Source organism: Melanotaenia boesemani, chromosome 13 (assembly GCF_017639745.1).
Source record: "Melanotaenia boesemani isolate fMelBoe1 chromosome 13, fMelBoe1.pri, whole genome shotgun sequence".
Lineage (NCBI taxonomy): Eukaryota > Metazoa > Chordata > Actinopteri > Atheriniformes > Melanotaeniidae > Melanotaenia > Melanotaenia boesemani.
Genome location: NC_055694.1, coordinates 14296578 through 14310934, shown reverse-complemented (window position 1 = coordinate 14310934; position 14357 = coordinate 14296578). Strand labels below are relative to the sequence as shown.

The 14357-nt window shown below is 41.7% G+C and overlaps 1 protein-coding gene across 12 annotated transcripts in view; it reads right to left on the bottom strand.

Annotated features, from left to right (window-relative positions):
- LOC121651356 (ERC protein 2-like) overlaps window positions 1–14357 on the bottom strand; it is a 156555-nt gene that overhangs the window by 33875 nt on the left and 108323 nt on the right. For all 12 annotated transcript variants that reach the window (XM_042003490.1, XM_042003489.1, XM_042003492.1 and 9 more), the window contains one exon: window positions 7271–7335. In XM_042003490.1, coding sequence (XP_041859424.1) covers window positions 7309–7335 — 27 coding nt within the window. In that variant the 3' untranslated portion in view covers window positions 7271–7308. The remainder of the gene's footprint in view (window positions 1–7270; window positions 7336–14357) is intronic.

Genomic DNA, 14357 nt, shown 5'->3' with positions numbered 1-14357 from the left:
AAGTGTTGGTATTTTGTAAGATGTCAACACAACTCATCTTGCTCTTTACAAGCTTCCTTGACGTAAACAACCTTTGGGAACGTATTCGGCTAGCGTGAGAAATAAACTGCAGCCTACTGTTATATGAGGCCTAATTAGTGGTCAACCCCTAATGTTGAATGGCAGTCCAAAGGTTGTTGATGTTATTACAGCAGTTCCATGATAGCCCACGTTATGAAGTCTCTCCACTGGCTCTACACAGGGATGACTTTCAGCGAGAGGAAACAAGTAAATTCCTGTTAGTTTTCCTCTTCAACTCTACAAGGAGTGTCTGATAGCAGCTCTGGCATTCCTATAATAGGGAAAGAAAATAGTGAAATTCCTTCTGCTATTACCTATTAAAATACATTTAGTGTTATTTCTCCACCACAGCGTTTCCGTGGATGTCAATCTTGATCATAAATGTTTGCTTTCTATTAGCCCATTTAAGTACAGTATGTGTGCAAGCACTGCAGTGGTGCTTTAGTTGAGGTTTCAAACGTTCTGTACAGTGTGTTGCAGGGTGTGACATCCTTTCAGTAAGTGGTCACATAATAAAGTCAGCAGGTGTGAGTCTTCTAGTTTGAGGCAACCCCTCACCACTCCCATTTCCACCTTCCTCCCTTCCTCTGAATATCTTCTTCTGCCTCAGAGCAACAGCCACATCTATGATTGGCAGCCTGGGGGAGGGTCTGTATGTTAAAAATCGCCATTAGGGAACAACAGAGGCTTTAACCAAGACCCAAGGTTGTGTGGCTGTTTTAATGCTTTTAGTGTATGTCTATGTGTGTCTAAGGAGAGGGGGAGCAAGACGAGTACAGGAAGTCTGAAGAAAATAACAGCTTTAGAGTGAAAATACTGTGATTCCCTTTTCTCAGTCTCCAAATCCTTATACCTCTCTCTATCAGTACGGCTTTGTGAATGTTCAGACTTTCTCTTTAGGAGGTAATCCTGCTTGAACAAGGGATTTGACCTGCATATCATCCCACAGAGAGGTTTCTTATGCACAATTATTTTGCTCTGTTTCTCATACACAGGCACACACACGCACAAGTGCATGCAAACGCCCAAAGTGCCTCCCCAGGTGCAAGATCCTCCTGAGGGAAAGGCTTTTGTGTACTGCCATCCCAATAAGCTCAGAAAACACCCTTTTAATCCTGCCAGGATCTTCCTTTCTCTCTCTTTTTCTCATTCTTGATCTCTCATTTACACACACAAACACACTCACACATACACACACCTGGCTGCACAATAAGAGCTAGCAAAATATATTTAATTGATTAATGCATTTCCTAGTTTGCCTTCAACATCACAGTTTTCTACCAAAAATGTTAGAAAGTATCTTGTGGAAATGATGCAGATACGTGATAAAACATAACCTGGGAAGGAAGAAAAAAAAAGGGGGGGGGGGGGGGGGCAGTGACAGTTCGAGGTGTACTGATTTATGGCTGACGGCTGGCTTGCACAGAGAGCAGGAGAGAGGAGTTTATGGACACAGACCAAACTGCACCTGGCAAGTTCAAACAGAAAGGAAGATGAAATAGTTAAGGGAAGTATTCTAGTTTAGAGATAGCTATAAGGCATTGATATTTAAATACTATGGCAAAATGGGATTACTTAGTACCATGCAAATTTAATTAGCAAGGTTGAGCCCATCTGAAGATTACACCACAGTTAAGGGTAAAGGTTCATAATGTAAAGCTTTATAACATTACAAGCTTGATCTGGTGAACTGTGGAACATGAATTAAAATTATAAATCATTACAGCATCATTACAATTATTACATTATTATTATTACAGTTATTTGCCTCTTTAATACTTTATATTAATCTCAGGAGTGCTTAAGCTTGACAAGGCGTACTATAACTGAATGAATTAATCAGTTAGTTTTTTCACAATAAACTTCTGTTTTTCAACCTTATGAACTGATCAATGCTCCATGACTTCGTGGTTTTAGTTAGCAGACCATCACTTAAGTAACTGACACTTCAATTTCCATTCATAGTATTCATATAAATTCATATGTGAATGAACATCTTCTTAACAAAATGTCTTATGATTCTTTTAATGGTGAATGACATGATTTTAGAATACATCATACAGATTTTCATTCACTAAATCATCACTGGTCACAGATGGGCTACTTAAAGTATGTGATATTTATCCTTATTACAATGTGTTACTTTTTGTTGTAGCAGATAGTATAAATGGAAGGAAAACCTGTTCCAGATGAAAACTCTTGAACTGGACAGCCGGTTGGCTTTGATGAGACAACAAACTGTCATGTTGAAGAAATGGTTTGAAGGCAGACCTCTATATTCTACCATTATTTTTACACTCAAACGGGCCATTATAGACAGTTGAGTGATGTAAGAGGTGGGACGTATTCAGTCATTTCGCTAAGATCTTCACATCTGCATATTTGGTTATGTTGCTGGAGTCGCCCACACAGGGCTTTGAGGATTCACTGTGATTATATGAGCACAGGCTTGTATTGCATGAACAGGAACTGATGGGTTGGGATTTACTTGCAATCACAGAATTACAAAAGCCAATTATTAGATATTGCTGCATATTAGTAGGTATGCATGAGCTGACGTGTGTGTGGCCATCTCTGCGTGTGTAATGAGCGTGTTGTGGGTGGGAAAATAAAGCTTACTCAGACAAAGTGTTTTATGATGCTACATCAGGTGTCTCCCTGTCCTCTCCCTCATTTAACTTCAAGAAAACCACAAAAAAAGGTAACATGAATAAACTTGTTTACATCCCAGCATTGCCAGTTGTTCCTTCCCTCTCTTCTTCACGTCCTCCTCCTCCTCCTCTGTCTGCTGGATAAATACGCGTCTTTGTCCTGTCTGTCTACAACTTCACATGCTGACAATGACAAAGCATTTCTGCCACTTCTCATCATTTACCTTCTTAAAAGTAACATTGTCTATGGCCTTTAAAAAGCAATATGTTTTTGTCAAATTAATCACTCTATATTATAGTAAACAAAAGAGGCCATGATTTGGACTGAGCATCAATCATCCAGTATTTTAAAATTTTGGCAGAACGTCAAATTACAGCCCCACAGCAAGCTTGACTTTGTCTTGACTCTGCATTTTAGATAAGAAGATTTCTTTCAGTTATCTTTATTTATTTTTTTCTTTCAAAGATGAACTAAAATAGATCCAACATGCAGCATGCAAAAGTGCTCAGGTCAGTGCTCAGGTGTTGCTGACTTAATGACTTCTCTCCACTCATGTTCAACTGGTGGAACAACCTTTGACTTCACAGACTGATGATGCTGACAGCTGGCTGAAGGATGGCCTCGGTCAGACGCCTCTTGTGACCTCCAAGCCATGGTTCAATGATTACCAAAGACACATGGCACAGAACTGCTTTACTCTAGGATATATCTGTATATACAAAAATATTTTTTTTAAATGTGCTCATAGGCTCTCGGCTCTGTGACTAAAAAAAAGATAATAGATTAGTGTGTTTTTATGAGCTATTTTATGGCATAAAGATAGTGTTTCAATTTCAGATAAGCTTTTAAGACAGACAGCAAACAACTTTCTTACACAAACATCAGACATACAAGTAGTAGCCTCTTCTAAACTCTAAAGTAAAATACATTTTTTACTTATTTTTAACCCTTTGACCCTTGTGCCTGTTTGTTAGGCCTCATAAACTGCATACCTGCAATGAAACAAGTATATCTTTCTAACCACAAGATCACTTTGAATACTTTTGGAGTCATAGTAAAAAGAACTTTGTGAGATTTGTTAAGATGGGCAAAAAATTGTAATATTCATCAAGAAAAACATATTATTATGACTTATTACAATTTCAGTTTTCCTTCTACTGAGCTGCAGTCACTCTGTGATCTATGAAAGTTGTGTTCCAGTTCTGTTAACAATCTCGTATTAAAAATCTAAATTCATTATATTTTATTTGGTGTAAATTTCCAGCATGTCAGCCCAACCCATTAAAGAGCAAATACCTATAATAAGGCCTGGCTGACAAATGTTTTGATAACTATAAACAGCTTTCAGGAAATGTTTCTTTCTTTCTTTCTTTCTTTCTTTTACAATGGTAGATTCCAACAATATGCAGTAAAAAACAAACAAAAACCAAAAACAAACAAACAAAACTAGGTTTAACAGGAGAAATTTAGATTAAGGCCTTCAACAGAAAGTATAGGCGATAAAAGACTCAACCATATGCATACTTAATTACTCATTTTGTGTGTAAGTAGCGCATTGTGAAATTTTGATGTTATTTCATTTTAGAGTAAAAACTTGGTTTACAGTAAAGTCTAGTTTAAGGATAAGGATAAATATTTAGCAAGTTTAGTTATGCTTATTTGAAATCATCAGGAAATTCTAACTAATCCAGTGATGGGAACATTACTGGATATCTGCATGCATGTTTTAAACACAGTTTTACACTAACAGAAATGAATAGTTCCACATACTGAAGTTTCATTACATGAAATCCAAGCAGGTCTATTTTAAGTTCAGTTTGGGAAGAAAGGATTTTGAAACAATCAGAAAGCAGCAAATGAGGAACAAGCCCAAACATTTCAGTTACACCTTAGATTAACTGTAATTTAGAGCAATAAATGGGATTTAGAATTCATTACCCTATTACAGTTTTTTGTAGTCTTTTGTAGTGTACTCTGTATACTCAAGAATGGGATAGTCCTCAATATACACAATGTAGCCGTACAAACAGTATAATACTGTTGCCCATGCACACACTGCATGGGCAAATGAAAGCCATTTTCGTGACTTGTTTTAACCTGAACAAACTCTTACTCCCTCCTGCTTGCATACACTTGCATTTCCGCATGCACACACGGGTACCTACTGTCCCTGCTTGGAAAGCCTCCCAGCTTCTTTTTGCTTTATTCATTACAAATAACTTCACGGTGGGATAAAAGCATTATGTTTCAAGAAAATCTCTTCAGCTCTACTCTTTGGGCCCCATGTTCTCCTTCATTTTCTTCCTCCAATCCCCTTCTCCTGTGCTTTCTGCCCAACAGGACATTCTTATTTCATTAGAGGGGGCTGGGGGTCTAGGAGGCCAGAGGGTAAACAAAACCTCTGCAATCAACGCAGGACATACAAAACCTCAATGAGCCAGTCAGAGTCAAGTATCCTCTAAGACAGAACCATGGCCAACCAATTCAAATCCACACCTGGATGTTTAGAAGTCCAGCTTGCCAATTCACACTCAGCACTTAGGTTGTTCAGGAATTCAAATTGTAGCCTAGCACTGTGACTCAAGGTTATCCTTAAGAGACACCAATGAAATCTATCATACACACATGTGCACAGACTCAGAGATTCCCAGCTATTTGTCTATCTGTGCTGTCATCTCTGCTCATATTAGGGAGGGCTCACTCCGGGACAGGATATGAGGATTAAGTCCGGTCTTTTTGCGCTGTAGCTACATACCGCTGAATGGCTCCCATCTGTTCTTCAATAGATGACGGCTAACACACGTTAGCAGTGCGTTGTGAGCTGCCAGAATAACAGGAGTGGATAGATGAGCAGCGCTGATATCGCTAGCCACAACATCACTCTGAACTGAAAGCTAATGTGCCTGGCTTATTCTATTAGATTGGGATAAGAGGCACTAATATACACACACATACACGTACTCATGAATACACAGCGCCCCATGATATCTGATTTAAGATACTGAACCAGTAGGCTACTCTAGGTCCAAATCCAGATTTACCTTGAGGAATTTGAGTTAGAGCAGGGTCTTTCTAAGATCTCAGAAAGGTGGAAAGAACAGGAGTGATGGAAAAAGATGGAGTGATGGAAAGAGAGGGAGAAAGGGGGCAGTGTGGTCTGTTTCATTACAGTGAATCCTGACACTGCTGCATTCTCAGCACACATGGACCGGATTACGGGCTATGCGGGCTGCTCCGGCTTGGTGTAGCTCAACAGCACTCGCCTAAATACAGTTGTACACAGACACTTACAAATATATGCACAAACATCATAGCTGAACACACTAAAGCTTTGGAATGAAGGAAGACAAGCCATTTTCTCCCACACAAGCTATGACTCTTAATCCCAACAGCAAGATGCTGGGGCAAAGTGCACAACTACTAAGTCATTGAGGTTAAAAACAGAATCTGCTTGTGATGGTCCACCTGTGGATTACTGGTGGAAGAGAATGTAATGCACTGGAAACTATGATTGCACCATGCTGCCTGGTTTTCCCCCTCATTCCCACATAAACACATAAGCACCCTTTCCATTTCCATCACTTTCCCTGTCTTGACGCCAATGCCTCTTTCACTTTTCACATGTACATTGTTATCTATCTGTATTTAAATATTTCTTATACATTTCTCCATCTCTTTTTGGTGCACACATACACACACACACACACACACACACACACACACACACACACACACACACACACACACACACACACACACACACACACACACACACACACACACTCACAAACACATTAACTCAAAGGAAACTATAACCCTTTCAGCACAGACCACTCTCTGCAAGCCTATGTTCAAAGGCATCCTGAGTAGATGGGGGGTTTCGATATAAAACCCCCAAAACAGGAATTATGCTTTATGACTCAGCATTCTTTGTTTTATGTATTTTCAGCTTGCAGCCTTGAAAAAAAAAAAAAAAAGCACAACTGTTCTGTGTTGTATTGCAGTTAACTACTCTACAAACTGGCACACAATGGGGTGGGGTAGCATGGTAAAATTTTACTATGACAGAAAAAGCAGTGTGTGGAGACATAGATGCATCCCTCTCTGGTTTCTCTCACTGTGTCATTTTTATCACCTATGGGCTCTGGTGGGCTCACTCTGGGCTGCTGGGATTGCATTGGTCTAACCATACAGTTACCTATTTAGTCACTGAGTGCGTGCACCACATGCAGCCCAACTAGCATATAAGCACTTTATAGAAAGCACCCATAAACCTCTGAATCAACTGATGCTTTTCAGCTGACTGAAATTCACAAGTAATGGAAAGAGAGTCGGGTTCTATTACATTCTTCTCTGACAGAGAAGGGTAATGCAGCGGGTAGTGTGGTACCATTGATTTTTGCCTACAAAATGGTTATTCAAGCCCACTGAAGAAGTGTTTTGTGTAGAAGGTCATTAAAGTATTTAAAAAATATATATACTACTACTCCTTGGTAAGGACTACATTAACTCTAAAATTAGTGGAAGGTGTATTGATAGCTGTCTGACAGCAACTTACTGTGAATAAATGGATATAGGTTTCCAAGGCAGGAGTCATCAAGCCCAAATCCCTTCTTCATCATCCTGTGAGTAAACAGAGTACATATTATTCATCCACAGTTAAAGCTAATAATCATGTAAAAAAAAAAAAGCCAATGTTTCAAAAGATGGTCTCCTTTAAAGCTAACAATTTGACTCTGACCCATAATAACTTTACAAGTTGAGACCAATGAATCTTATACTCCTCCTAATCCCCTGTGACTTTTAACCAAAACAATCCTGTCAATGCTCTTTTTAAGAAAAGTTGCTAAACTAGGTTCCACCAAAGCAGAGTACTAATGAAACACCAAAGAAAAAAAAAATAATAAAGCACATAAAGAGTCTTGGCTATAGTCCACAGTGGCTTTTGTTGAACTGAGCAGTTGTGACAAGCTTGGTAAACTCAGTGGGTTACATCTAAGCAGCTAAGCTATTGATATAATGGCTTTTCAGTGGAACAGGCTAGATACTAACATGCTGTGAATGGCTGTGCCAGGGCCGGTAAATAGTGTCAGACCTATAACTCTCATTTTGCCAGGTTAAACACACACATGAGCACAAACAGGCCATGTGCTACTTCTCACAAAGCTGAAGCAGGCTGCATGTTTTTTTTTTTGTTTTTTTTTAAATGAAAGAACAACAACCTAAAAGAAATGGCTGTATAATTCAGCCTCTGATAAACCCTTTATGGCTGTTTTCTATTTCCTACCGAGGCTGTTGCCAAGTATCTGGCAGTGGTGCTGGCATACCTAAATGAAAACAACATGAACACAACATGTCTGTCAAACTGCACGCGCTCCATGCTGAGACACAGACCCAGAATGCATTTAAAGAGGGTAAATACTCTCCCTGTGTATGTCTCCTCCAATTAGATTTCACCTGTCCTATGACTAGGTCTATCACAAATTGAGTAGGGGACAGGGATTATAGTTGGAAGATTGGGATGTAGTTGCATACTTTGGGAACCAGATATGAATGACATGCGGTTTGGCTCCTTGGAAAGTTTGTGCTTGTGCATCCACTATACCAGTGCTTCCATGTCCAATTATGTGTCTCAAATGCACAAGCTGTGAGTGTCTGTGTTGACTCAAGGGCAACAGCAGAAAAATATACATGTGTGGTCACTGTTATGTTATTCATGGAACCAGCTGCATCTTGGAAAGGCATTGTTTCTGTAGGGTGTGCATCAAAACCTTCTTCATTATCAGTATCATTATCCTCATCAATCTTTCTTTGAGTGGCGTTTCTGGATCAGCAATGTATTGAACCACTGGACTGGCCACTCTTACACATAAAATTAGAAGTGGAAACGTAGGACACAGGAGAAAATGATACAATGAGAATAAGAGAGTAGGTGGTAAGAAAATACATCAAGATTAAAAATGATGTTAAAGGAGCAAAAGAGACAAGAAAAGTATGATCAAGCAAAATGAATAAAGTGTGAAATGGAAGAAATTTAATTACATTTAGATAAAAAGTATAAAAGAAAGTTAACATCCCTCATATGCACACATACATACACAGATCAACACAAGCATATGAAATAAGCATATAACTCACAGACAAACAGAATTCCTATTCCACTATGTACTTTAATCTCAGCGGGTTTGAAATCATTTGTCATACTGCCAAATCAAGATTATTTTTGAAAATCAGATTTACATAGCATGATGGTCTGTCTTATGTAGAACGCTTCCAAAAGCAGCCATTTAGGTGTATTCGACTGGATAAATTAACTTGTGCAGGTATATACGAGGAAACAACATTGTCTATTTTTTGCTTAGACTCACGGCGATTTTAGTAGGTACACCTTGCTAGTATTAGGTTGGACATCTTGCTGCCTTCAGAACTGTCTCATTTTTTCATGATACATATTCAACAAAGTGTTGGAAACATTCCTCGGAGATTTAGGACCATATTGACATAGCATCATACAGTTGCTACAGATTTGTCGGCTGCAGATCCATGATGCGAATCTCCTGCTCAACCACATCCTAAAGGTTCTTTATTTGAATGAGATCTAAAGGCTGTGGAGGCCACTGGAGAACAGTGAACTCCTCGTCATGTTCAAGAAACCAGTTTTAAATGACTTGAGCTTTGTGACATGATGCATTATCCTGCTGGAAGTCAGTGTTGTGCTTTAACGAGTTCATTGAATGATCATTCATGAACTCGTTCATATTTTGGGTGAACATGAACTGAACGTACTGTATTTCCGCCTGATGAACGCTATTGTGAGCATGCTCATTCTGGTGTTTGTGAATGACGTTCTCTCACAGTTCAAAAGAGTGCCAGATTTCCATGGAGCCTTCCAGGCAAAATCCCAGCTAAAACACATCGTAAACAGGCCTTAATATATAAGTGAAAAACACCAAATCTGGCAACCCCAGCCATCACAGTCACACCGCGCATGCGTCATCAAATTGCAAAACATGGTGGCAAAATCCAATGAAGGCAGCAGCATCACCTCTGCCTCACTGATCACTACAGCATCTTTATATAATCACTTAAAATATCTTTTTGAAAGGTCAGTGATGATCCAGGAGAGAGAAATCTTGCCTTTTTGTGTAAACTTTGCCCACCAGCTGTCAGGAAGCAACTCTGGACATCAACAACATCAACAGCAAACTCAAAATGGCATATTGAAATAGAGCTGCCGGCTAGCCTTCCAATGTATGCGAACTAAATGTCACTAAAAACAATCCTAAGACTTGGCAACGGTGTGCTAAAGCAGATCCTCTACCACCCAAAACTAAATAATGGCATACAGTAGCAGCAGCTTCGTTGTCTTCATCTCCCAGCCACAGCTGGAAAATCTTTTGCAGTATGTTGTCAGAGACCTGCAGCCTTTGAGGAAAGAGGAACTCTCAGCTTTCATAAACTTGACAAATGCAAGACATATGGTCTTGCATGTCTTTTTTTGTTTTGTTTTTTACTTTCATTTGAGCTTAGTATTGCACTTTTATGACCCAAATTCTAGAACTTTTCTTTAGACAAACAAGTCAGAAAAAATACCTTCACAAAAAATTGAAAAGTGACTTAATGAAAAGATAAATAATATTTAAATGTTTTGCACTTTAAATATTGCACTTTGCTCCTCCCTGAGCCGCCACCTTATCGTGGTGGAGGAGTTTGTGCAACCTGACGATCCTAGCGGCTATGCTATTGGGGGCTTCATGCCCCTGGTAGGATCACCCATGGCAAACAGGGGTCTAGGGAAGGGACCAGACGAAGTGCAGCCAAATCACCCCTATGATGATGACAAAGCAAGGACCAGGGTTTCACTTGCTCGGACGCGGGTCACCAGGGCCCCCCTCTGGAGCCAGGCCTGGAGGGAGGGCATGGAGGCGAACGCTTGGTGGCCAGGCCTTTGCCCATGGGGCCTGGTCGGGCTCAGAACGAAAGGGTGACATGGGCCTCCCCTCCCGTGGGCTCACCACCTGCAAGAGGGGCCATAGGGGTTGGGTGCAGTGTGAGCTGGGTGGCTGCCAGAGAAGTGGACCCTGGCGGTCTGATCCTCAGCTGCAAAAGCTAGCTCTTGGGACGTGGAATGCCACTCTCTGGTGGGGAAGGAACCTAAGCTGGTGCGCGAGGTTGAGCGGTTCCGGCTAGATATAGTTGGACTCACCTCGACGCATGGCTTGGGCTCTGGAACCACTGTCCTTGAGAGGGGCTGGACCCTCTTCCACTCTGGAGTTGCTCCCGGTGAGAGGCGCCGAGCAGGTGTGGGCATGCTCATTGCCCCCCGACTTGGCGCCTATACATTGGGGTTTACCCCAGTGGATGAAAGGGTAGCCTCCCTCCGCCTTCAGGTAGGGGAATGGGTCCTGACTGTTGTTTGTGCTTATACACCAAGCAGCAGTTCAGAGTACCCACCCTTTTTGGAGTCCTTGGAGGGGGTGTTGGAGAGCACTCCTTCCGGGGACTCCTTTGTTCTGCTGGGGGACTTCAATGCTCACGTGGGCAATGACAGCGAGACTTGGAGGGGCGTGATTGGGAGGAATGGCCCCCCTGATCTGAATCCAAGTGGTGTTTTGTTGCTGGACTTCTGTGCTCGTCATGCACTGTCCATAACGAACATCTTGTTCAGGCATAAGAGTGTCCACATGTGCACTTGGCACTCTCTAGGCCGCAGTTCGATGATCGACTTTGTAGTCGTATCGTTGGACTTGCAGCCACATGTTGTGGACACTCGGGTGAAGAGAGGGGCAGAGCCGTCAGCTGATAACCACCTGGTGGTGAGTTGGCTCAGATGGTGAGGGAGGATGCCGGTCAGGCCTAGCAGACCCAAGCATGTTGTGAGGGTCTGCTGGGAACTTCCATCTCCGGCAGAGCTTCAACCATGTCCCCATCTCTGGGGCTGAGGTCGCTGGGGTGGCTAAAAAGCTCCTCGGTTGCGCTGCCCCGGGGGTGGATGAGGTCCGCCCAGAGTTCCTTAGGGCTCTGGATGCTGTAGGGCTGTCTTGGCTGACATGCCTCCCCAGCATCGCGTGGACATCGAGGACAGTTCCCCTGGACTGGCAGAATGGGGTGGTGGCCCCCCTCTTCAAAAAGGGGGACCGGGGGGTGTGCTCCAACTACAGGGGGATCACACTCCTCAGCCTCCCTGGTAAGGTCTATTAAGGGGTGCTGGAGAAGAGGGTCCGTCGGATAGTCGAACCTCGGATCGAGGAGGAGAAGTGTGGCTTTCGTCCTGGTCGAGGAACAGTGGACCAGCTCTACACCCTCTTCAGGGTCTTTGAGGGGGCATGGGAATTTGCTCAACCAATCTACATGTGCTTTGTGGACTTGGAGAAGGCATTCGACCATGTTCCCCGGGGACTCCTGTGGGGGGTACTCCGGGAGGATGGAGTGCCGGACCTGCTTGTACGAGCTGTCCTCCAAGTCTGAGACCATGGTCCTCAGCCGGAAAAGGGTGGAGTGCTCTCTCCGGGTCTGCAATAGGGTCCTGCCCCAAGTGGAGAAGTTCAAGTATCTTGGGGTCTTGTTCACAAGTGAGGGAAGGATGGAGCGGGAGATTGACAGGCGGATCGGTGCCGCATCTGCAGTGATGCGGACTCTGCATCGGTCTGTCGTGGCGAAAAAGGAGCTGAGCCAAAAGTCAAAGCTCTTGATTTACCGGTCGATCTATGTTCCCACCCTCACCGATGGTCAAGAGCTGTGGATAGTGACCGAAACAAGATTGCGAATACAAGCGGCCGAAATATGTTTTCTCTACAGGGTGGCCAGACTCTCCCTTAGAGATAGGGTGAGAAGCTCTGTGATCCGGGAGGGGCTCAGAGTAGAGTTGCTGCTCCTCCGCATTGAGAGGAGCCAGATAAAGTGGCTCGGGCATCTGGTTAGGATGCCTTTTGGACACCTCCCTGGTGAGGTGTTCCGGGCACGTCCCAGCAGAAAGAGGCCCTGGGGAATACCTAGGACACGCTGGATGGACTACATCTCTCGGCTGGCCTGGGAATGCATCGGGATCCCTCCGGATGAGCTGGTGAATGTGGCTGGGGAGAGGGAAGTCTGGGTTTCCCTGCTTAGGCAGCTGCCCCGCACAACCCGACTCTGGATAAGCAGCAGAAAATGGATGGATGGATATTGCACTTTGAGGTACATCCTTTCTTTCCTACCTCAGCCTGGTTCCTACCTCAGATAGTTTAATAATTTCACATTAAAAAAGACCATTCAAGCAAGTTTTTCCTCATGTTTTTATACTGTAGGAGTGAAAGCTGCAGCTGGCTACGAGCATGGACTGAATGGGTGGCAACAATAAGGAAAATGCCAGAATCCTGAGGGCAATAGCTCGCAGAAACATATTGGGAATTTTCTAAAATTTTTTAGAACTGTGAACTTAGTTAAAAATTTCAAATGATTAACTATCAACTGAACTAGTTCATTTTAAAATGTGTGAACTTAACTTTGAACTAGTTCTTGTACAAATTGAACTTTCCCAACACTTTTTGAAGTAGTATCAGAAGATCTGACCTCTGAAATTAACAAGGCATTTTTATCCAGACAACTGCTGCTCACTGGGTATTTTCTCTACTATGTGACAATAATAAAATCACTTAGATCCCCTTTTTCTGACTATTCTGATATTTGGTTTGAACTTCAGCAAGTCATCTTTACCACGTCTACATGCCTATTTGCATCATGTTGCTGTCATGTGATTGACTGATTAACTGTTTGTGTTACAAGCATTGAACAGGTATACCTAATAAAGTGGTTGGTGAAAATCTAACCTTTTTATCTTTTTGCATTTCTGTTTTAAATATCAAGAACAAAAAATAGAACTAATCTAATTAATTCATTGGCTCTTTCTTTGCTCACGTTCCAGCTTGAAAGGTTTAAATATCACAGCAGAAGTGCTTTTCATTTTAACACTATAAGCAAAATTGCTGTGTAGCTTTAATTTTGACTTTTATAAAGCCACAGAGAGAAATATTTCATAGAGAAAAAAGCCTCTCCTACTTCCCTATCCTAAAAAGTCTGTTTTGCAAATAAAACACAAATAATGCATCTTGATATTAAAGCATGTCATATTTGAAATGGAACATAAAAAAATAATTACACAGCACAGAGTAAAAGAGGTCCTTGTGGGATTAAAATATGTTTTAAAAGGAAGTTATGCCCTATCAGAGTTTCCTCACAAACACTACAGAATCAGATGCTACATCTAAGCACATGTAGCGTCATTCTATAATTGAGAAAATGCTCACATACCCTTTTCTGATAGACAGTATGAATTCATATGTTTGAGATTATTGAGTAAAAAACAAAACTAAAAAGTATGTAGGTGTCAATCAACTACAGACCCTTCGATTCTTTTAGGAATCAAAAGTTAGCCTTGTAAATGCATGAAAGGCTTAAAATGATTCAAACCAGCTATTCTGTCCTGCATATTCCTGAGATATTTTTAACTATATGCATGCCTTTTAAAGTTATCACGCACAGGGGAACCCCAGTTCATGTTTGACTCCAACAGCTTCAGAAATATTTATGAAGTCTACAAACATGCATTAGTGCATTTAAAATAGAGGAATTTATACTGATGTGGAAATTCCCTTGTATTAATCTTC